This window comes from Mirounga angustirostris, unplaced genomic scaffold (assembly GCF_029215605.1).
Source record: "Mirounga angustirostris isolate CCGP_5_RB_7025 unplaced genomic scaffold, mMirAng1.0.hap1 SCAF_1, whole genome shotgun sequence".
In the NCBI taxonomy this organism is placed as follows: domain Eukaryota; kingdom Metazoa; phylum Chordata; class Mammalia; order Carnivora; family Phocidae; genus Mirounga; species Mirounga angustirostris.
The window spans coordinates 153930500-153955640 of record NW_026991709.1 but is presented as its reverse complement, the minus strand read 5'-3'; the positions used below and the strand labels follow the sequence as shown (position 1 = coordinate 153955640).

The window sequence follows — 25141 nt, the reverse complement described above, 5'->3', positions numbered from 1 at the left end:
GAACACAAGCAGGGGGAGTGGGAAAGGGAGAAGCAGGCCTCCCGCGGAGCAGGGAGCCCGATGCGGGGCTCCGATCCCAGGACCCTGGGATCATGACCTGAGCCGAAGGCAGACGCCCAACGACTGAGCCACCCAGGCGCCCCAGAGGTGGCCACTTTAGAATGTGGATTCCCAGCCCAGACCAACAGAATCCGAATTTTAGGCCCTCTCCTGGTCAAGGAAGCCCTGATTTGGAAGGTGTGAAAATGGTGACAACCACGCCCGCGCTGTCGGTGCTGAGAAATGTTAGGGCGTACCTTGAAAAGTCGTGAAGGAAGCGTCTCGAAGATGCTCCTTTCTGAGGGACTTTCAAGCTACGCTTTTAGGAGGAGTCTCGCTGTTCCGTGCGTTTCACTCCTTAGAGTGAGGTTGGCAAGTTAGATTCTTCTTTTTCATAAACACGTTCCTGCTCTGTGGGAGGACGCCAACTGCAAAGTCAAGAGGCAGAGGACAGAATTAGGCATTCGGTTTCGAATGGTCCTCCCGGAGGGCCCGGCCTCTCAGACCGCGTCACCCTTTCGCCGAGGGTCCCCCAAGCAGGCGGGGGTTCCCGGCAGCCGGCTCTCCCCGCCTCCCCGCGCCCTCATCCTCCGCCCCGGCGGCGCCCCGGGAGCTCGGCGTCCGGCGCAGCCTCTTTTGGTACCGAGGCCTCCAGGTGCCCCGCGCGAAGGCGGAGCCGGGTCCAGCCGCCTCCCCCGCGCCTCGGACGAGACCCTCGGGAGCTCGGGGGCCCCAGCGCGGCGGCTCCGGGCGCCCGGCCTCCCGAGCTGCGCGCGCTCCCCCCAGCGGCGCGTGGGGCGCGAAGCCCACGGAGCAGAGCGCAGCGCGCACGGCCGAGTGGCGCACGAGGGGCAGTGGCCGCGCAGCCGCGCCCGCCGCCGGAGCCGGCGCTCGAGCCCGCCGCGCGGGGACGCCCGGACCATGGCTGCAGAGGGACGCGGCCTCCGCGCCCCGCTCTGGGCGGCGGCGCTGCTCCTGCTCGGTCTGCCGCGCCTCTCCGTGCGGGCGGATGGTGAGTGTGCGCGGGGTGCCGGGGGTGGCGCGTGGGGTCCGGGTGGGGAAAGCGACGCTCGCTGGGGTGCTCCCTCCCGCAAGCCTGGCGGGGAACGACGCGAGCGGCGCCCGGGCGACCCTGCGTCCCTCTCCTGACCCAGCGGGTCTCCGCTCGCCCCAGCGCCCCCCACCCCAACCCCGGCCCGTGAACCCTTCCTCCAAGCACCGCAGAAAGCCTGTGCGATGGTCCGGGAGCCTGCCGCTAGCTTTCCGAAGATCTTCATGAGAGGTCTTCACAATGAAGTCACGTCTAGGGTGCCCTAGAACCTCTTCTGCCGAGATACAACTTTCCACGTGTATGAAACGTACTCCTGGTGGCAAGGCGGAGAAGACTCCCTCGGTAGTTTGGCTTGGTCCAAGAATATTTGAAAGATGAGTGGAAATCAACTAGATAAAGGGGGAGAGGAGAGTGTCTTGTCGGGTAGGAAATATCATGTGTAAAGGCCCTGTGAATGGCAGGGAAAATGGGATAAATGATAAACTGGCTGGAGCAGAGATTGCAAGGTGAGGATGTCGTTTGACGCAAAGCTGGAGAAGTAGATAAGGAAGAGATTATTGCAGGTTATAAGAATCGATCTGCTTTGTTTGTTTGTTTCTTGTTTCTTGAACCTCAATTCAGCTTTCAGTACTTCCCTTAAATTGGCAGGATCAGAGCCTTATATCGGCTAAGTTTCCAAAAGCTAATAAAGCTGTATTTTGATTTTGGAACAAAACCCCGTTGACTTGGTGAAGGAGGATCTGAAAGAAAACAAGCCAGCAGTTCTCACATCTATGAGCAGTTTCTAGAAAATCCAAGCTTGGGACAAATTAAATTGTTGAAGGAGAAAAACCCTCGCCTGATTTGGGATGCTTTGTGTATTTTTAAATGTCATTGATTTTTAGTAAGCAATATCGGGTGAAATGAGAAGACCCGACAAAAAGAAGCATGGTGGTTAAGGAAAGGAGTAAAGTAAGAAAAAACTTCCAGATATTATCTTAGAATTTTTGGTACTTTTTGTCCTAAGTGCCAGCTTGAAAAACTCTTTGCTCCTAATTAAGGATGAATGCCTTATTTCTTCATATCCTCAGAGTGTTAGAGGAGAAAACAGTTTTAACTTTTAAACTTTTAAAATTGTTTTTAAACATGTTTTAAAAATTGAGATGTAATTCACATAATATTTACCATTTAAAAATTTAATTTCAATGGTTTTTAGCATATTCACTATGTTGTTCAGCCATCACCACGATCTAACTCCTGAAAATGTCTATCCCCTGAAATGAAATCCCATACCTATTAGCAGTCAATCCCTTGTTCATTTTTTACTGTAGCATTTTTTTTTTTTTGCCTGACATTGAGTCATGAAAATTAGCTGATTTTAAAGAGTGCAAGTAGAATAAATTGGAGCTAGTATTAACTTTTGGAACAATGTATACTATTGTACCAACTTAATTCCTTTTAAAGAAATATCTCTGCAATCCAGGAGGCTTTAGAGTTTCACCCTATTGTTACTGCTTAAACGGAATGCCAAATGGATATGGATCAATATTTTGCCCCTATCTGGCTTGAGGTGGGTCATAGAAAAATGGAGCAGAAATATCACTGGAGAAGGAGAGAGTAACCACAGCATGAGAGCTTGTTTTCTTGTTGCCCCTTGCCAGAAATGCTTCCATTTCTCCCTTCTCCTTTCTTTCCTTCTCCCCCCTTCCCCAATTATGGGTACACTTGCTTTCAAGAAACTCCATTTGCTGAGTTCCAACTTTTATAATAGAACCATTGAAGAATTAGAACCTATATTATGAAAGGATTCTTTTCTTTACCAAATACATGTTTAACTACTACCACTTTCCACATTTAGTTATTTGTGTTCTGCAGTGATGGAAGGAAGAAGAAGAAAAGTTCAGCTAAACTGTGATGTGTTATAGACATTTGAAGAGAGACTTGGAGTTCTTAACTCTATGGACCTATTAAAAATAAGTCAATAGATAAAATAAAGAGCATTTAGTTTACATTTGACTAATAAGATACACATCTTATATATAAAAGATATCTGTATTTTTTCCCTTTTTTTCTACTGTACTTTTAAAATACTTTTGAAATTGAAAATTTTTCACATTAACTGAAGGCAAATTAACTGCATTACAGGAAAAGATTTGTTAATTCAACAGATAATTTATTGAGCATCTACTGTAGGCTAGGTACAGGCCTTGCTGTTGGGGATAGAATGGTGAGGAGAAATAGGTCCTTGCTATCAGGTAGCTTAAAATCCAATGGGTTAGAGAGTCAGTAGATAAATCATTACATGAATGGAACGTGAAGTTGTAATTTTGATAGATGATGAAATTAAAGGATAGAGGTACTATGAAAGCATATACTAGGAAGTTTGGATTTGGTGTAGGAGGGTCTGAGGGGGAAGAATGAGTGTCTGGGTAGAGAATAGCATGTACCAAAAAAAAACTGTGAGCTAGGAAAATGGGCTATGTGATAAGAGACAGAATGACTGGAGCCAAGAGTCCAAAGTGGAAGTGGTTTGAAATGATGCTAAGGAAATTGGAGTGGGTACAGTGAGGTGGGTCCTCATAGAAAAAAGTTTTGTTTTAATCCAAAAAAGGAAAGGAAGCCACTGGATGATTTCCAGTAGTAGAGTGATAAGATTTGCATTTTGAAAAGATCACCCTGATTGTGATGTAGCGAGAATGGATGGGACCAGGGCAAGACTAGATATGGAGAGGCCATTTTATTTGTGCAGGTGAGAGAGGGTGGAGGTATAGAGGTGGATGGGGTAAATGGAAAGGGTCTGGACCGAAGAGAAAAATGTGAGTCATCTGTTTTAAGTATAGTCTTTGAAACCATGTGTGTGGATAGAATCCTAGGGAAAGGTTTCACAGTGAGAAGAGATGACCTACAACTGAGCCTGGAGTGAAGGAAACAGATTTAGGGTTATTGACTCTGTGTACATGAAATATATTGGCCTATAATTTTCATTTCTTAAAATATTCTTGTCAGGTATTGACATCAGGATTGTGATGATTTTCTTTTAAGATTTATTTATTTATTTTAGAGAGAGAGAGCATGGGAGAGGGGTACAGGGAGAGAGAGAGAGAGAGAGAGAGTCTCAAGCAGACTCCACGCTGAGAGCAGAATCCAACATGGGGCTTGATCTCACGACCCTGAGATCATGACCTGAGCCCAAACCAAGAGTCAGATACTTAACCGACAGAGCCACCCAGGTGCCCCTAGGATTATGATGATTTCTAAAATAAGTTGGGAAGTTGTTCCCTCTTCTGTTCTCTGAAAAGGTTGTTGCAAAGTGAGCTGTTGTTTTGCTTTATTTAGTGTTTGGTAGTGACGTCATATGTGTTTGAAGTTTTTCTCATGGGAAGAATTTAAATGAAGAATTTATTATTTTTTAAAGATTTTATTTATTTATTTGAGAGAGAGCAGAATGGGAGAGAGAGGGAGGGAGAGCACAAGCAGGGGTGGAGGGGTAGAGGGAGAAGGAGAAGCAGGCTCCCCACTGAGCAGGGAGCTTGACTCGGGGCTTGATTCCAGGACTCTGGGATAATGACCTGAGCTGAAGGCAGACGCTCAAACAACTGAGCCACCCAGGGGCCCCTAAATGATTAATTTAATTTCTTTAAGTAGATAAAGAGATATTCAGATTTTCTTATTCATTTTGGGTCAGTTTTGTTAAATCTGTTTTTTTATGAAATTTGTCCATTTCATTTAAATTGTCATCCAGATGTACTGGCATATATAACATAATAATCTTGTGATTTTTTCACTGTCCATGGGATCTGTAATGATGTCCCCTTTCATTCTTGATATTGCTAATTTGTATTTTCTCTCTTTTTGTCTTGATCAGTTTTGCTAGGGATTTATCAATTTTGTCATTCTTTAGAAAGAAGCAACTTTTGGCTTTATTTCCTCTATTGTATGTCTGCTTTTCATTTCATTGATTTCTGTTCTGTCTTTGTTATTTCCTTCTACTTCACGTTAATTTTATGTTCTTCTGTGTTTTTAAGATAGAAAATTAGATCATTGATTATCAACCATTTTACTTTTGTTTTTTTTTTAAAGATTTTATTTATTTATTTGACAGAGGGAGACACAGCGAGAGAGGGAACACAAGCAGGAGGAGTGGGAGAGGGAGAAGCAGGCGTCCCGCAGAGCAGGGAGCCTGATGCGGGGCTCGGTCCCAGGACCCTGGGATCATGACCTGAGCCGAAGGCAGACACTTAACGACTGATCCACCCAGGCACCCCAACAATTCTACTTTTGTAATATGAGCATTTGAGGCTATAAATGTCCCTTAAATACTACTTTAGTTTCTCTACCAGTTTTTGTCACTTACATAAAAATGTTTTATTTCAGTTGTGGTTTCTTCTTTGAACCATGGTTTATTTAAAAGTATATTTTGTAATTTCCTTGCACAAGGGGATTTTCCTAGTTATTACTTTGCTATTGACAGGCAGTATAATTCAGTGGTTAAGATCACTGATACAGAGTCTGGTTTTGTATCTCAGCTGTGTGATCTTGGACAAATCATTAATACTAAATCTTAACTATAAGATAGGGATAATAGGGATGCCTGGGTAGCTCAGTCAGTTAAGTGTCTGCCTTCAGCTCAGGTCATGATTCCAGGATCCTGGGATTGAGCCCTGCATAGGGCTCCCTGCTCAGCGGAGAGCCTACTTCTCCCTCTCCCTCTGCTGCTCCCTCTGCTTGTGCGCTCGTGTGCTCTCTATCAGATAAATAAATAAAATCTTTTTAAAAAATAGGGATGATCATAATAACACCTACATCATAGAGTTGTTATAAGAATTAATTTAATGAATATTTGTAAAGCAATTTGAATAACACCTGGACCATAGTAAACACTGTATAAGTGTTTGATAAATAAAACAAATGATTTTAGGTTGTTTGTATTGTGGTTTAAAAATATGCTTTGTATGATTTGCATGTTGAAAAGTTTTTCAGTTTGTCTTGTAGCTCAGTATTTGATCAATTTTGCAAATGTCCTGTGTGTGTCTAAAATGAATGTGTATTTTGTAGTATGCAGTATTGTGCATTGGTCCTTACATCAAGCATGTTAATTTTGTTGCTTAAATCTTCTATATTCATTCCAATTTTTTCCTGTTTTATCAATTACTGAGGAGGGTTGTGCTTAAAATTATAAACACTGTGAGGGGCGCCTGGGTGGCTCAGTCATTAAGCATCTGCCTTCGGCTCAGGACATGATCCCAGGGTCCTGCGACCTAGCCCCGCATTGGGCTCCCTGCTCCGCGGGAAGCCTCCTTCTCCCTCTCCCACCCACCCTGCTTGTGTTCCCTCTCTCGCTGTCTCTCTCTGTCAAATAAATATATAAAATCTTTTTAAAAAAATTATAAGCACTGTGGATTTTTCCAAATCTCCCTGTAGTTTTGTTAATATTGCCTTCTTCCAGTCTAGAGTTGTTATTTATTTAAGTGTTTAAAATTATTTTATATTACTCATGAAATAACTATCATCATAACAGAACCTGTTCTTCTCTAGTGATGCCTTTTTCAATGACAGCTTTATTGAAATATAATTCATATGCCGTACAATTCACCCATTTAAAGTGTGTGATTCACTGGTCTTTAGTATACTCACAGAATTATGAATCACTACACACAATTTTAGAACATTTTTTCGCCCCAAAATAAACCCTATACCCATTAGCATTTACTTCTTGTTTCTCCTCAACCTCCCAAGTCCTCAGCAACTACTTTCTGACTCTATGAATTTGCCTGTTTTGGACATTTCATGTAAATGGAATCATAAAATATGTGGGTTTTTGTGACTGGCTTCTTTCACTTAGCATAATGTTTTTATCCATTTGCAGCATGTATCAGCACTTCATTTTACTGCCAAATAACATTCCATTGTATGGATATTCATACCGTACTTTGTTGATCCATTCATCAGTTGATGGTCATTGGGTGGATTCTACTTTTTGGCTATTATAAACACAATTTTACAATTATGAACTTAATTTATTATTTACCACACATAATGCTGCTATGAACATTCATATAGAAGTTTTTATGTAAACATGTGTTTTTAGTTCTCCTGGGTATTCACCTAAGAGTGTGATCCCTGGGTCATATGGTAACTCTATGAGAAACTGCTATTAACTGAGAAACTGCTAGACTATTTTCCAAAGCAGCTACATTCTTTTACATTTCCACCAGCAGTGTTTGAAGGTTCTACTTTTTCCACATCCTCATCATCACTTATGTCAAAATATGTCTTTTTGATGATAGCCATCCTAGTGGATATGAAGTAATATCTCGTAGTTTTGATTTGCATTTTTCTGTTGGCTAACCATGTTGAGCATCTTTTCATGTGCTGATTGACTATTTCTTTAAAGATGTCTATTCAGGGGTGCCTGGGTGGCTCAGTCGGTTGGGCATCTGCCTTCGGCTGAGGTCATGATCCCCAGGTTCTGGGATCGAGCCACATGTAGGGCTCCCTGCTTGGCGGGGAGTCTGGTCTCCCTCTCCCTTTGCTCCCTGCTGCTCATGCTCTCTCTCTCTCGCTCTCTCTCTCTCAAATAAATAAATAAAATCTTAAAAAAAAAGATGTCTATTCAGACCCTTTACCCATTTGTTAAATACCATTTTAGCCCTTTTTAAGTATACAATTCTGTGGCACTAAGTATATTCACATTGTTGGGCAACCATCACCAACCACTGTTCATCTCCAGAACTTTTTCATCTTTGCCAGCTGAAACTCTGCCCCATTAAGCATTAGTTCTCTTTCCTCCCCACCCCAGCCCTTGGTAACCCCCATTCTATTTTCTGTCTCTGTAATTTGACTGACTTATTTCACTTAATATAATGTCTTCAAGATTTATCCATGTTGTAGCATGTGTCAAATTTTTCTTCTTTTTAAGGCTGATTAATTTTCTTCTTTTTAAGGCTGATTAATATTTATATATATATAATACACCACATTTTGTTTATCCATTCATCTGTTGATGGATGCTTTTGTTGCTTCCACCCATGGGTGTTGTGAATAATACTGATATGAATTTGTACAAATATCGTTCAAGTCCCTGCTTTTACTTCTTTGGGAATTGCTGGATCACATGGTAATTCCATGTTTAGTTTTTTGAGAATCACTATATTATCTTCCACAGCAGCTGCACTATTTTATAATCCCACTGGCAATGCATAAGGGTTCCAATTTTTCTCTACATTTCTGCCAACACTTGTTATTTTCTGTTGTTTCTTTTTTTATTAATAGCCATCCTAATGGGTATGAAGTGGTATTTAATTGTAGTTTTGATTTGCATTTCCCTAATGGTTAATGCTGTTGAGCATCTTTTCATGTTCTATTGGCCATTTGTAAAACTTCTTCGGAGAAACATCTTTTCAAGTCCTTTGCCCACTTTCAGTCAAGTTACTTGGTTTCTTTAATTGTTGTTGAGTTTTTGGAGTTCCTTACCCATTCTATATACAAGTTTCTTATTAGATGTCTATTTGCAGAAATTTTCTTTCATTCTGTGGGTTGTCTTTTCGCCTTATTGATTTTGTCCTCTGAAGCAAAAAGTTTTTAATTTTGATGAAGTTCAATTTATGTATTTTCTCTTTGTTTGAGCTTTTGTTGTTATATCTAAGAAACCACTGCATAATCCAAGATGACAAAGATTTCCTATGTTTTCTTCTAGGTCTTTGATTCACTTTGAGTTAATTATCATGTAGGGGGTGAGGCAGGAGTCCAACTTCAGTCTTTTACAGGTGCCCATACAATTGTCCCATCACCATTTCTTGAAAAGACTCTTCGTTCCCATTGGATAGTCTTGACACCCTTGTTGAAAATCAGTTGGCTGTAAATGTGAAGGTTTATTTCTGGAATCTTATTCTTTCCTCCATGTCTCTTTATTATCTTATTATTTTCCAACTTTTTTGTCTCTTTACTACATTTTGAATGCTTTCTTCTGATTTCTGTTTCAAGAATAAGTTCTTTGCTCAATTGTGTCTGATATGCAGCCAAAAATATCCATTGCATTTTTAATTTATCATTGTATCTAATTTCTAGAAATCCTGTTTGGTTCTTTTTCTTATCAGCTAAGCCACTTTTTATAGTTTTCTATTCTTTGCAGGTATTTTCAGATGTGCCTTTTATTCCTTTATATGTAGTAATCATCACTGTTTTATAATCTATGCCTATTAACACCAGTATCAGATTTCTCTGTAAGTCAGTGTCTGCTGAATGTTTTATATGTTGCTTCTCACTAGTGGTGCCTTGTTTCCTATACACTTAGATGTATTTTACTGTCCTTGTCATTGCCTTTGAAAAAATATTTGCATGGGATTTCCTGAAGCATAAGATGAAAATATTTTTTTCTCCAGACAAGATTTATGTTTGTTCTTACCAGGTGTCTAGATAAATGTCGATCTCAAGCCATTTTAAGCTAAATTCATGGCTTAAAGTACCTCAGAGGCCAGTTTTTGCAATTCCCAATGAGGATTAGCACTTGGGTTCCTAGCACCAAGACAACTCTTCCAACAGTCCCTTGAGAATGAGGGGAGGGAATATTGTTTATCCTTGTTCATTCTTATCCTGAGAGTTTAACCCTTCAGTGTCCAAGCTTTGTGTATTAATATGTGCATGAGATGGTGGTGGAGGGGGGTGGAGAGGTCTATCACATTCCCTACCTTGTGAGGCCTGGGCTTTCACTTTTATGCCCCTTGCTCGGGGGTTTGGCCATCAACACTTTAGTTAAATTTCATAATATTTTTTTCTAGATAGGCAAATGCCATTAATACAAAAGTCTTTTGGGGCACATGCTTCTCCAGACCAAACCATAAAGTATAGCTGTTCAGATTGTGTATTGCACACTGGTACCAAGTCTAAGGGAGGACCAGTCACCTATAGATACGTTTATTGTGAAACATTTTTGCATTTTTCTCATAACTTTGGTTCCAAAGCTGAGGGATAGTTATATTTATTATAGCTATTTTGCAGTTGATAACAGTTAAAGTGTCTCATTCTAATAAAATCAGTATATTATGATAATTTTGCTAATGGACAGAAGTGAAGTGTCTCATTCTAACTGGGTGTTTTTCTCCCTTGCCTTTACCTTAAACTTGGTCAGGTTATCTAAGGCATTGCTTCATCTCTACAGGAAGCTCCTAGGGACTGCAGTGCTCCCCTCCTTCTCCATGGGTTTCTTGCCTAAAGCTCTCTTTTGCTTTCAGCCTCAGCTTCCACCTCTGCCTGAATTCATGTTTCCATTCCGCTCATCTGCCACATGTTTTTTGAGGCCCTCTACATGCCCATGTGCTGCAGCGAGCCAAGGTGCACCAGATATGGTTTCTGCTACCTCATCCAGTCTGGGAGAAATGGCAGCAAGCACAAGTGAACTCATTGCGGGAAGGGCCTGATAGTGTCCTGAGACAATAGGACAGAGAGAAGGGAATGGGGAGAACTGTGTATGGGGTCACCCCTAGGGCTGGGGCAGAAGGCAGAGCTGAGACCTAAATCAGTGCCCCGGACACCAACTGACCCAACTCAGGGGGACGGAGAACACTGAGCCTCACGCCGTGGTGTTTGTAAAATAGCCTGTAGAAAGGAAGATTTGAAGGGTTTATCCAGATAAACATACCAGAGCAGATGGTTAATTTTTTTTTTTTTTTTTTTTAAAGAAGACAGGAGCAAAAAACAGATGAAAGCACCAAAGTAATTGTCATCGCCTAGTCCCGGGGATGAGTGCAATGGGGTAGTTGCTGCCCTCGGGTCTTCAGGCAAGCAGGAAACTCCAGTTCTGACAGGTGTCTGCCAGAGAGTGAGTTTGCTTAGGTTAAATTCCCATGGATCCTGGAGTAAGCCTGTGTTCGTGCTTGTCCCCACACAGGGAAGCTTTTTGTGCTGGAGTCTCAGAATGGCTCTCGGGGCCTAGAACTGGAGGTGGCTCGGCTTTCCTGCAAGAGCAGGGGCGCTCACCTGGTGTCTGCGGAAGAGCTGCGGAGGGTGGTCCAGGATTGTGCCTTTGCGGTGTGCACCACCGGCTGGTTGGCGGATGGCACCCTGGGGTAAGTCAGGTGTGCTGGGGAAAGCTCTCCTTCCCATTCACCCCCGATGCCTACCAGGGCTTGTATGGGAGCTCAGTAATTGTTTTATTGAGATGCCAGGATAGGCAACATGCAATGGGTAGTAGCTTCCAGCACATTCTTGTTTTGAGTTCTCAAATAAAAACATTTTTGTGGCGTTCTGTCACAGTTTTTCCCCCCTTTGTTATTTTGAATTTCCTTTTTAAGTTACAAAAATAATACATGCTTGTAAAGAATTTCAAATAATACAGATACATGTAAAAGTACCAAGTTTTTTCTCTTTTTTCTTTTTCTCCACCTCGATTGTAGTGACTCTTAACTGGTATATATTCTTTATCTCTTTTTCTCTGTGGATATTCATCTACATACATATGAATAGGAGGATGGTATGGCCACAAATTCTTTCACGTTACTCCCATTGATAAGTGGGGTCTGTGTCCTCTCCCTTTGAATCAGGGATGGTATAGTATTGCCTTGACCGATAGAATACAGCAGGATTGATACCATGTGACTTCTGAGGTTAGGTCAGAAAAATCCATGCCCAGATTTCTGGGACAGTCACTTTTGAGATGTCAAGTAAGACGTCTGCCTATCCTGAGCAGGCCATGCTATGAGGAAGCCCAGGTCACAGGGAGATGCCCCACAAAGGTGACTCCACTGACAGCCCCCACTGCTGTCCCAGCCCATAGCCAGCATTAATTGCCAGAAATGTGAGTGAAGGTGCCTCGGCGTGAGTCTCACCCCCAGCTGTTGAGTTCTTGCCAGGCTATGAGTCTTCCCAGCTCAGGCCCTAGACTAGAGATTAGAGAGCAGAGACAAGCCATTTGCATCGTGCCCTTTCTGAGTTCCTGACCCAAAGAATCCTTGTGGAGAAATAATTCTTGTGGCTAGCTAGGAGAAAACTGCCCATTCGTTCTGCTAACTGCTTCTTTAGTCATACTCAGAAAAGGCAGGAGCCCTTCCACTGTCTCCTTCATGCCACAGGAATGTGAAAGAGCAAAGTGGGCTCCAGCAACTACTTTGGCTGATGATAACCTTGAAGATGGGCTGGCAGATGGCCATAGAAAACACACACAACCAGGCTGACTTAGGTCTCTGGTTGTGTCATGTGTGAAGCAGCAGTTGAATAAAGAGGACAGCTAGGCTACATCCAGAGCCTCCCAGTGACTCTGGACCCATGGCCCTCTCTGCCTGACATTTTACGTCCAGGTTCCTGAACAGACAAAACAGGTCCTGACATGCATGTTTCCACAGTGTAATCAAATGTGGATATTTTTCATAACTCTGTTATTATCATTGCATCAGATAACCAGGATGTTCGGGAATTCTGAAGAGCCAGCTTGGAGCCAGACTTCCATCTCCCAGGCATTGCAAATCAGGACTGGGTCTTTAGAAAGATCCATCCTCTCTAGGTTTGCTCTAAAATGTTAGAACATATTAGTAGATCTCTACATTGCTTAGATGATATTTCTTTGTAGCAAACATACTTACTTGATATATTTACTACACAACATACTAATTCTAAAAATAAAACTATTTTAATGTTTCTGGAACCAAGAAGCATCTGATCATCAGTATATACATTTCACTGTGGGTCTTTCCTATACAGCCATCCCCCCTCCACACTGAAAACCAATTATTAAATGCACGGTGCATCTTGCAATTGATGGCATAGTAAATATATAGTAGATCTGATCTGTATGTCCATGAATTTATGTTGAGTGTACACATAAATCCAGAGGAGGATGGAGGCCTAGAGTGGTGAATACAGAATTGGGAACCACTTGCTTCCTAGAAGCTTTTGCAGATTCCATAAAGGATGGCTGAAAAACAGTAGCAATTTAGATGGCCTTATAGGACTAGGACAGAGATTTGAATTCAGGTTTTGTGTAGTTAGGGCCTGCAGAGTCTTTTGCTTTGTGCTGGGACTTTACAGGACTGTATCCCAGGAGTAAGAGTAAATTGGAAGAAGCTTACAGGCCCTCATAGTAGCCACAGCATAGCTCAAAATCCTCTGGAGCCACGAATGTGGGTTGAGATGATACTGGAGTTCCAGTGTTCCCAATAGCTAGCAGAACTGATTTTAAAAATCCTCTCTAGAAGGGGATAGCCTTATCCTAGGCAATTTATTTCCACAAACAATTTTTAGAAAATATAGGATTTGTCCCACAATATAAAATAACCAGTCACATAGGAGATAAGGCAACCAGAATAAAGACAGTGAATAGAAACTCTAAATATTTGCATTGGTAGATGCAGACTTTAAATAACTTTCTCAAATGTTCAAAGATACAGAAGACAAGAAGGAGAATTTTGGCAAAAGACTGAAACTATGAAAATAACCAAATGGAAACTCTAGAAGTGAAACATACAATAACTGAAAATAAGAGCATAATGGATGGATCTAACATCTGATTTTAAAAGAGCCAAAGAAAAAATTAGTGAACTAGAAGATATTTTAGAGGAAGTATCCAGAATAAAGAACAGAAGTAAAAGAAGGATGAAAAATACAGAAGAAGGGTCAAAGGAAGAGATGTATGTAATTGGAATTCTGAAAGAAGGAGCAAAAGCAATATGAAACTTATCTACAACTGAAGAAAAACACCCAGGCACAGATTTAAGAAGCCTTACAAAACCTGAGTAGGACAAACAAATTCAAACTTAGCACATCATGGTGAAACTGGTAAGAATCAAATATAAAGGAAAAATATTAAAAGTAATAACAAGTACCTTCCAAGGAGCAACAATAAATGGACAATGAAAGCCCAAAAACAACTGAGTGGTACTTTCAAATTATTGCCAACCTAGAATTTTATACCCAGAGAAAATATTTTCCCAGAATAAAAGTAAAATAAAGACATTTTCAGACAGACAAAAGGTGAGAAAATCCATTATATTGGACTTACACTAAAAGAAACACTAAAGGCTAATCTTCAGGCAGGAGAAAAGTAATTACAGGTGGAAGGCTGGAGATGCAAAAAAGAAATGAATGTCAAGAGTAAATATGGGGTAAATTGAAATTATGTAATTATATAAAGCAGTAAATAATACTAAACGCTAAAAAATGGCACATAGATCAGATAATGTTTTAGGTATGCTAATACATAGTATTTTAAGTATTTTTAAGTTGTATTGTTGGAGAAGAGAGTAAAAGTAATATTAAATATTAATAAGTCATAACCACTAAAAGGATAGTAAAAGGATATATAACTTCCAGACCAATATGAAAAAGAGAATGCCAAAAAAAGATTCAAACAATCAGAATAGGGGAAAGAAAAGGGAGAAACAAAGAATGTGCAGAACTAATAGAAAGATGGCAGATTTCAATTCAAAGAGATCTGTGATTAAATTAGATGATTAAAATGGATGAGATGCTCCATTTAGAAAACAGAGATTATTTTAAATTCTACTATTTGCTGTTTGCCAAAGATACTCCTAAATAAATCATGGGAGAAGAATAAATTATGGTTTGTTAATAAGTAGCATGTATGTAGAACTGAATGATACTAAAACTATAGCATACTCAAACTTATAAGATGCTACTAAAGCTATACCTAGAGGGAAATGTAAAACATTTAGATGCTTGTATTAGAACAGAGAAAAGGCTAAAGGTTTATGAATTAAGTAATGATCCATTTTAAGAAATCTGAAAAAGAACAGAAACAAACCCCCTCAAAAAGAAAGGAACTAATAAGAAGAGCAGCATTTTGTGAAATAAAACACACATACACTAGAAAAGATCAACAACGTACAGGCATTGAAACTTGAACTGATACATGTGGGCCTCAACAGAGGCATCACCTGTGTCTTCGTGATTGCAGGCCTTTGTCTGGGAAGAGTACTTCCCTACTGATGCTTTCAGCCAAAGATCCTAACTCAGAAAAATCTCTGCTGATTGGGAACTGATGGCAGAAAAGAATTGTTCTTTCCTATTCTTAGTTAGTACTCCTAACACAGTGTCTTCTTTGTTTCAGGACAACCGTGTGTAGCAAAGGGAGCAATGAACAGCAAATCACGAGAGCCATTGATGTGAGAATTGAAAGCAACCCAGTTCCTGGTGGCACGTACAGTGCCCTTTGTATTAAGGATGAAGGTCAGTGCCGGAGCCTTTGTCAAGTTTCTGGAGGGTGCGTATGGTGGTCGCCATCTTAGGTTGCATTCTCCAGAGGCAGACCTTGAGATGAGGAAGTCTTCCAAAGAAAAGCCAATAGGGCAGTGGGGCAGTGGGAAGAGAAAGGAGGTAGACCAAGTGGTGTGGCAATACTGAGCAAAGTCCACAGTGGCAGTGAGGTGGGGGTGACCTTGGCTCAGTCCTACAGGAGATCTCTGGAGACAGTGTAGGTCACCAGTTTTTCTGATCAGAGGTGAGAGCAGCGGTATTTATACCACTGTGCCTATGAGTCGTCGGCTGCTTCAGGGGATGTAAACTCCCAGGCACTTGTGGTTTATGCTGTGTGCTGGTAAAGGGTTCCACCTTCCAACAAAGATGCAGAGATGCCTACTGGGAACCCCTGTGCATGGAACTGGTAAAGGTATCTAGGCAATATGGGGCAGACCCCTGACAGCATCTGCTACAGTTGTTGATGTAGCTTGCCCTCCAGTCTCTCTTCATGGTGGACAGCACACGAACAAGGAAAAAATCATTTTTCCCCAAAAGGAAATTTCCCTCAGGCTGCATCCTAGAGGCACCAAATCCTAATCTCCAGGGAAGGGGTCGGAGGAGTTGGGAAATCAGAGAGCCAGGTGAACCCCAAGGCCCTGGCTGATGCTTGTTAGATACTTATCAGTGACAAGCTTCCCTGCTCCTATGGGGTCTTCCTCCAGAAAGTCTTCATATGCTCATTGCTATGGAAGAGTGTGTTGGGAGAGTCTTCTGATATCTGCCCAGTTGAGCTACTGAATGATGTGGCCTTGCTCTGTAAAGCTTGGTGAGAACAATATCCATGGTTTGTTTTTCAAAACCATGTAAGTAAATTAAGATGATCCTTTGAATCCCAGACATAGGCAAAAGTTCAGATTCCTGAGAGAGACAGCACAGAGCCAGAAGAAAAAGAGCATGATCTTCTTTCTTCAGTGATCTCAATGAATATGTGGGGCTTCTGAATCTTCTCTTTCCCTGCTGAACAAGGGGTATCAGTTAGCTTTCGCTATGTAACATACCACCCCAAAATGTAGTAGCTTAAAACAACTATTTATTTAGTTCACTAGTTTTTTGGATCAGCAGTTTGTCTTTCTCCTGGTCTTGGCTGGGCTCATTCCTGAGTCTACAGTCAGCTGATGGCTAGGTGGCCTTGCTTCTAGGAGTTGGTGGCTGTTGGCTAGGGTGCTGGGGGCCACTGAGCCATATGTTCATCATCATCCAACAGGATAGTTTGGGCTTTCCACCTCATTGGCCTTCAGACAGGTTGTGTCTGTGCAAGTATGTGCTCCTTTTTGCCCACAGTTATAGTGCATGAAGCCAGAGGTTGGAAACATCCATTCACATCCCTGTAGGGCACCAAGCTCAAGCCATGACAGTGACTCCAGAACTGAGTTTTTGCCAAACTGATATAATGTGCCTTCCGATATACAGCAATCAGAGGAACATTACTTCAATTCAGTGGCATTCCTGCCAAAAATGCATAACTTGGATCTACTCAGGAGGAAACATGAGCCAAACTCAAATTGAGAAACATTCCACAAAATGACTTTAAAAAATGTCTGGGATGAGAAAGGCAAAGTGACTCTTCTAGATTAACAATAACAAGACTAAATAGACTAAAAAGACTTGACAATAAAATGCAAAATGTAATTTGTGATTGGGGATTGTATCCTGGACCAGAAAAAATAGCTATAATTGATAAAATCTGAGTATGGATTATGATTTAGGGACTAGTTTAATAACTGTACTGCAGTCCTGTAAGAGAATATCTTTGTTCTTGGAAATGTGTGCCAAGGTTTTAGGAACGAGGAGATATCATATCTACAGCTTATTCTCGAATGGCTCAGAAAAGAATTACAGGTATAGATATACATATGTATTCATATATGTGTATATACGCATACATATATTTGTTTCTGTATAAATAGATATCTACATCATCTATCTATCTAGAGAGAGAGAGACAAATGATAAAGCAAATGGGCAAAATGAAAACACATTGGTGACTCTGTTTAAACGGTTTTATGGGAAATCCTTATTCTTACAATTTTTCTGAAATTTTGAAATTATGTAAGAATGAAAAATTTCCGACCAAAAAATGGTCTACGTACTTCCCAAAACAACAATAACAACAACAGGAAAAACAAACACAAAAACACTCTGACTCATGGGAACCAACAAGGGAAGACAGTTCATGACGGCTGTCAACCAATGTGAGGAGCGATGCCCCCGTGTGTGGCTCCTTAGCGTCAGGGTGCTCCAGAGCCCTGCCTCCCAGAGCAGTTTGCTGGAGCCTTGCCTGGCCTCCCCGCACCTCCAGGTCAATGCAGATGAGCTCATATGGCGAAGACTGGAGTCTTGGTCCTATGGGCCTGATTTAGGAGGAGGCTTCAGGTGGGCCACAAAGGGGCTCAGGAATGCATGCTGAGGGGGGATTAGGGTTGGAGGGCTGCTCTCTCTTGAGCGTTCTAGAAAAGCAGGATGGATTCCCCAAAGTCACTCAGAGAGAGCACTGTCCCTGTTTAGCGCTGCCTTTCCTCCTTTGGGAAGAGCCTGTAGAGCACTCCCTCCCGGCCTCCGCCCTACTCGGGAGCCTTCGCTTTTCCTCAGTAGAGCCTTTGTTGGCCGCACAGGCAACAAGGGAAATCTGTGTGCTGAAGGAAGGTGTAGAGCCTCAGCAGAAGCCGAGAACAGGCAGTTCCTTGAGGTCCTGCGGCAGGGGAGGGCTGGTCTGGTTCAGCGTCGCGCCAGTGCCGCGTCATCTCCTAAGGTTGCCTTTTTCCTGATGATGCTCCACGGCACTTGGCTCCGTGCTGCTGCTTCTCTCTGGCAAGATGGGACGAATGAAGCGTGCTGACTCCCAGAATGGTAGACGAGTGCCTCCTGAAGAGCCCAGAAGGAAAACAGAGCCTGTGGAATATCCAGGCAGCTTCCTTCCTGTGTTTCTTTTTTTAAATAAAGCTCATCATGAATGTAGACTTTTCTCATTTTCCTTCCAGTATTTTTGTTTCATCGACAGTGAATTTCCAGCCCTGTGGTGATCTCACTTAAACTAATAAGTGAAGTTATTTTTAACCAGCTGGATGCTGATGAAATAAGCTGCCTCCACTTGGGTTCTCTGGCTTTGCTTCTCTTGGCGGCTTGTCTGTGGGGTCGACGGCATGGGGTCTGGAGGCTCCGCGTGTCCTCTTGCCTTCTCCCTGTTGCACCCCCCAAGGCTCCATGTCAGGTATGCTTCTGTTCTCCTGCATACTTTACTGTTGCCTGTATTTCCCTTAAAACAGAAAAGGAATTATTCCCTTCCTTTATGTCATCAACTAGAGCTGGATGCTCACCTTTTTGAGAGCAATCAGGAATTTGTGAGAGTAGCCAGTTCCCAAGTCTGCCTAGAGGAGGTCCTGTGCCTCAGGATTGACTTTGGGGAAATTCTCCCACTGCTTTGAAGAGACTGGAATCCATTAATTGAAGGTTTTGAACCGCTGATAGAACTGATATAATTTAGGTTCTCCCAAGGGAGTGTGGAAGACTCTGAGCTTATTAGCATTAACCTGGTATTGGCCATTTGTTTATTTGTCCAGGGTAATGCGAAGTCTAGTGCCCAGACTTATGGGAGAGAGAGAGAGAAAGAGAGAGAGGACTCATCCTCACCCTCGAGGAGTTGACAGTGTATAAAGATAGATAAGAAATGAATGTGTTTAGGAGGGTAATTAGAGAGGTTCTTGCGATGGTGGCAGTTGAGGTGGAGTTGGAAGGAGTTGGTTTCGTAGGGATAATGGTTAAGGAAGGGCAGAGAGGACACTGCAGACAGAAGAGAGCAGGTGGAGCAAAGCCTAGAAGCATAGATCCCAGTGGTTCGGGGGAGACTCGCTCTGGGAGAGCCATTTGAACTGGGTTCAAAACATCCCTGTGGTCCTGAGTAGCAGCTGGGCAGGACTGAGGTGGCTGCAGAAGGCAGCCCAAATAATCCCCACTGCAGGAAGCAGGGATGCCCCCTCCTCTGCCACCCCCACCCCCAGGCCTAGACAGCATCAGGTCTTGGCTTTCCCAAGACTGAGGTCTTCCATTCCAAAAACTTGGGCTAGAACAGTCCTGATGCACAAACAGCCAGTTCCCAGAGATGCTAGGTGCCTGGGCAGCTAGAGAAAAAGTGCCAATGGGTCCTTATCCCCTGGGGCAGATAACAGTGATGTCTCTGTGACCTGGGGCTACAGGCACCAACAATCTGGATGGACTTCTCCACTTCCCTGCTACCCAGAAGAACTGTGGCTGCCCTCTGAACCCATTGGTGCATTTAGGGAGCCTGTGCTTGGCTTTCTTGTATGCGCTGGGAGGAGGAGCCCAAAGTCCTGCCTCACAGACACAAACATGAGCCCCCAGAGCTGAGCACTCCAGTGGCAACTTTGTTCTCGAGGTTCTCGGAGGTCCTTAACGATGTGCAGTCCCACAACAGTCTCTGGATCAGTAAGTCACTTCGTGACCATCTGTCATTAGCTTTCCTAGAGAGTGTCCTCATAGGGCTCAGAGTTCTGCGGAAAGAGAACCTAGAGCCAGGTGTTCTTCAGGTAGAGCAGAGGCCACACATTTACAGGATATCATCAGAAGGGTTTATAATACCTCTCTGAATCCCCCAGCAGCTCGTACAGGCTCAGGGAGTTATTAGCTGCCCAACCCATCGTCAGCAGTGATTAGAGTGTGGATTTTTCTTACTCTAAAGCCCAGGTTTTCTGCTCCATCACACAGTATGCCTCAGGAACTAGCAGCTTCCTTGACCGTCCACAGGGGCAGATGCCACCCAGGCAGCCGGCACAGCGTCGCAGAGCGGGGGGCAGCCCTCCTCCCAGAACCACATCCCTGTCTAGTGTTTGCCTGGGGCCTCCAGGCTTCAGTTGCACTTCTGTTTATGCTTTAAAAGGATTAATAATGTAGATTCCCTGCCCTTCATGTCTCATCTTTCATTGGTAAAAATGAGCTGAGAGAAACTTCAAGGTGTGGAGAGGATCCGGAGTGCCAGAGGACAGGTGGGCCAGGGCCACCCCTCAGTGTAGCCAGAATCCCACTGACTGTGATGGAGAGTTTTCGCTCAAGCACACTCCCTCCTTGGGAGGCCGTAATCAAAGCCACCAGGATTTCTGATTCATATGCAATTCGGTTGCAGACCTGCTTCCTTCTTTCTCCTGGGCACCTCCCTATATCCATCAAGGCCTGACCTGCCTCAGTTTACTCAATAGTAAGATCATTTTAAAACTTGTCTTCCCAGATGTGGGGACTCAGATCCACACAGCTAGCTCTCCTAGTGTGACTTTTGGGCAACTCATCAACTTAACGGCAACATTTGGGCTCTTAACATTTCCCTGCAGTAAACCACACATGAGCATTCCTCTCTGTTTGTAGGGGCCAAGAGTTTCAAGTGTACTTTACAGATAATGTTTTGGTTTTTAAATTTTTTTTTAAAGATTAAAAAAATTTTTTTTAAATAATCTCTATACCTAACGTGGGGCTTGAATTTACAGCCCCGAGATCAAGAGTTGCACACTCCACTGACAGAGCCAGCCAGATGCCCCTACAGAAAAAAAGCGTTTAATGGAAGGAGCTGCACTCATGCATGATTTCACACCTCGGAGGGCCTGGTTTGATGCAGCTGTGGCGAGGGAGGGGGTGGATCGCTGGGGGCCATGCAGGTCTTGGGACAGAGTCAGAACTGCCTGAACTACCTTTTACCCTCAACCCGTGAATGGGGTCACCTTGGGGCAGTGGAAAGGGCTGATCTAGGGGAAGAGATGTTTTTACTTTCTACTTTTAACACAACTCTACTGAGTGATCATAAAAGAGAGAGAGGAGGAAGGAAGGGAAAAAGTAGACGAGGTGGGGAGAAGGGAAGGAAGAAATAGCAAGTAGAATGAAGTGAGAGCTAGGACATGGAAAATCTTCCAAGACATATTATGTGGGTCTCAGAATATGTATAGCATGACCTAATTTATGTCGTTAAAAAAATGTACTTTGTACAGGAGAGAGCTTAGTGTGTTTGAGGAACAGTGTACCTAGATTGTTCAAGTGACAAAGGAGTAGCCCAAGATAGGGCTGGAGAGGTGGGGAAAAGAGCTAGCTATGCAGGGGTGATAACATTGGGCTGAGTTTTAAGGGGAAATGGGAAACCATTGCAAGGTTTTTAGCTGGCAGCTGATTTTTGAAAAATTTCTGAAGATCATTTTGGCTGCTAGTGTGCAGTCTGATAGATCAGAAACCTCCAAATTTTGTGCAAAGTGCTCTGGAGCCCTCTGTTTATGACAAGAAGGTTAATCAGAACTAAACCATGTTGTGTTCAAGGGAAATAACGCCTCAAACACAATAGTGCACAGTGGTTAGACCTGTGGGCTCTGTACCCAGAATCCCTGGGTTCAAACCTTGGCTCTATCACTTACCTGCCTTGGAAATTATATTAGTATTCATGATGTAGAGGTGTTGAGAGGACAGAATAGGACAATGCAAGTAAATCACTTAGCCCAGTGCCTGGCACAGAGTAAGACCTAGCAAATACAAGCGGTGACTGATTAGTATCTAGCTGCATACAAACTCTAACAATACAGGGTGTTAGTGGCATGGTTTCTTCACCTTGATGTCACACTATTTCTAATACAGCAACCCATAATTTCTTTTAAAAACATTGAACAAAATTTCATATGAATATGCCATACAACCAAGCAATTACATGCCAAGGTATTGGCCCAAGAGAAACATATGACCACACAAAAATGGGTGCACAAATGTTCATAGCAACTTTATCATAAAAGCCAAAAACCGGAAGCAACCCAAATGTCCATCAGCTGGTGAATGGATCAAAAAATTATGGTACATCCATATCATGGGTTATTATTTGGCAATGAAAAGAATGAACTAGGGTACCTGGGTGGCTCAGTCAGTTAAGCATCTGCCTTCGGCTCAGGTCATGATCTCAGAGTCCTGAGATCAAGCTGCGTTGGGTTCCCTGCTCAGTGGGGAGCCTGCTTCTCCCTCTCCCTCTGCCCCTCCCTGCCATTCATGCTCTCTCTCTTGCTTGCGCTCCCTCTCTCTCAAATAAATAAAATTTTTTAAAAAAAGAAAGAAAGAAAAGAATGAACTATTAGTACATGTAAAACATGGATGAATAATATTATGCTAACCTAAAAAGCCAAACATAAAAGGTTACATACTATATTATTCCATTTGAATGAAATTCCAGAAAAGGCAAAACTACCTGTGACAGAAAGTAAGAACAGTGATTGCTTGGGTTGGGGTTTGGGAGGGCATCCAAGGCCAGGAGCAAGGAGGAAATAGCTGAGGAGAGCTGTTCTATACCTCAGTTGTGGTGGCGGTTACACAATTGTATATATTGACCAAAAACTATTAAGCTGTACACTTAAAATTGGCAAGTTTTAGTTATATAAATAATATTTAATAAAACAAAAAACAAGAAAAAAAAATTGAGCAGCTTTAGAATTCCAAAATTCTTTCTCTCCAGAGCTTTCTTGCATATACTATCTCATTTAATTCTCAAAGCCATATTGTGGAGAGGGTATTATCATTCTTTCTGTTCAGGTGATGCAACTGAAGAACAGAGAGGTTTGGGGCATTGTCTTTGGTCACACAGCTCCTGGAAGGTGCATATGGGAACTCTCACCCAAACACATTCCTGTCCCTGCTCTTCCAAGTTCTGTGCAGCAGGACGTGAGAGCCAGTCAAGCCTGATGCATCCATCTCCACGACTCCTGATGACCCTGAGGCTGCAGCTCTAATCTGGACTTGGCACATGCTTCAAATTTTTCACTTCAGGAAGAGAATATTAAGAGCTAACACCTCCTGTAGCACCCACTGTGTTACCTGTGTTCACTTGTTTAACACAACAACCCCACAGAAAGTTACTATTGTTATTTTACAGATGAGGAAACTGAGGCACAGCAAGGTTAAGTAACTTGCCAAAGTCACACAGTTAGCAGGTAGGGGAGCAAGGAGTCAAACCCAGACACTAAAGGATTTTGTTCTCTGAGGCATTCTCCTTTTTACCCTGGAACAGCTCATCTTCCCTGGGGACTGCTGTTCCAGCTGGGAGGTGCGGTGCTCATACTCGGTGGCCCTGCCTCCCAGTTTGCCTGGGACAGTTTGTGTTTGTTTGTACTTGTCCCACTGTAATTATTAACAGTGTTCCCTCTCATTTTTATAAGTACCTTAATATGGATAATAAATTATATGGTCACCCTAGCTATTATCACTACAGGCTTGAATTAGAAGGAAAATTCTCCCTGGGAACTCTCTTTACCAAAAGGGGAGTGTGTGTGAATGGCAGAATAGCTCTGCGTGGATCTGGGCTTTACCCTGCTCACCACAGAGGCTCATTGTTGTTGGAGCCCAGATAATCTGACAGAGCCAGAAATGCAGCCCATGCCCAGGGCCCGGCAGGGGACCCTTCCAACACATCCTGTGGTGTAACCATCTGAACTTAACCTGGTTATTTGCTACTCTCAACAGCCAAAGCCTGACCGCAAGAGTTTGTATCCCTCAGCAGTCCCTCTGTGCTTTCTCTCACCTTGAACCTAGCCTCTATCACGGACCACTGCTGCCATATCAACAGTAGGAAACCTGGGCCCATGTCTGTTCTGGTCTTCTTATGAACCATTTTGTTCTGCCCTTCTTTGTGGCCACAGAGGGCATTCAGTTCCTGTCCACCCATCGTGTGCTTGGCTGTATTTGGCCAGAGGGAACTGGGTGTTCATTACCATTGTGACTTGACGAATGATTCCAAAGACCATCAGTCTCTAACTGTTTGCTTGGGAAATGGAACTCATTTTTATTTATGTCCCCATTAAGTTCCAGGCATGTAGTGGCCATTTAATTCTGGTAAAAATCGTATGAAATAGGTGTCATTAGTTCCATGTTACTTTTTTAATATATTTTTAAATTATAAACATGAATAGGTGGTCACTGTAGTAGAAAGTCTAAAGAAAATTAAAATCATTTATAATCAGTCTGCCTTGAGATAAGTACTTAAGCATCAGTCCTGTTTACACTGCATTTTTAGTTCACCAAATTGGGATTTTATGGACAATATATAGGTCTGCATTCTGTTTTTTTCACTCAGTAATATGTATCTTCCATTGACACTGAATATGCTCCAAAGGATGATTTTTTTTAAGATTTTATTTATTTATTTGACAGAGAGAGATAACGAGAGCAGGAACACAAGCAGGGGGAGTAGGAGAGGGAGAAGCAGGCTTCCCGATGAACAGGGAGCCCGATGCGGGGCTCGATCCCAGGACTCTGGGACCATGACCTAAACCGAAGGCAGATGCTTAACGACGGAGCCACCCAGGCGTCCCAAAGGATGATTTTTTAATGGCTATTGTGACAATCCATCACATGAATGTATGTACACTAGACATTCTTCTGTCATTAGACATTTTGGTAGTTCTGTGGTTTTCATTATGATAAATAATACCGTGATTGAACATCCTCACACATGTATCTTTCTGCCCATCTTTAATTTTCAGGCTCTTTTTATAGTTACAATTTATTGAGAACTATGTGTCAGAAGTTGCACTAAGACCTTGTCAACTGTGTGCTGCATCAGACATGCTTAACTACCTACACAATGACGGTCCCTCTCCCTTCCTTCAACAGTACCATCCTCAACCAAGAGCCTGTTGTTAGTATTCACCAGCACGCCACTGGTCAGTTGGGGGAATAAGCAAGCAGGGAAGAATTACAAGAAAAGCAAAAGGTGTCAACATTTCAAAAGAGAGGGAATCCCTTTAAGGGAGTCAGAGCAAAGAAACTGTTTGAAACTGTTTAGAAGATAATTCATATTCTTTTTTTTTTTTT

General features: G+C 42.6%; 1 protein-coding gene across 1 annotated transcript in view; it reads left to right on the top strand.

Moving 5' to 3' along the window:
• The first annotated feature begins 513 nt into the window (after positions 1 to 513).
• Positions 514 to 25141, top strand: part of SUSD5 (sushi domain containing 5) — a 60776-nt gene continuing 36148 nt past the window's right edge. The window contains exons 1-3 of the mRNA XM_045902168.1: positions 514 to 1051; positions 10956 to 11133; positions 15126 to 15244. Coding sequence (XP_045758124.1) covers positions 514 to 1051; positions 10956 to 11133; positions 15126 to 15244 — 835 coding nt within the window. The remainder of the gene's footprint in view (positions 1052 to 10955; positions 11134 to 15125; positions 15245 to 25141) is intronic.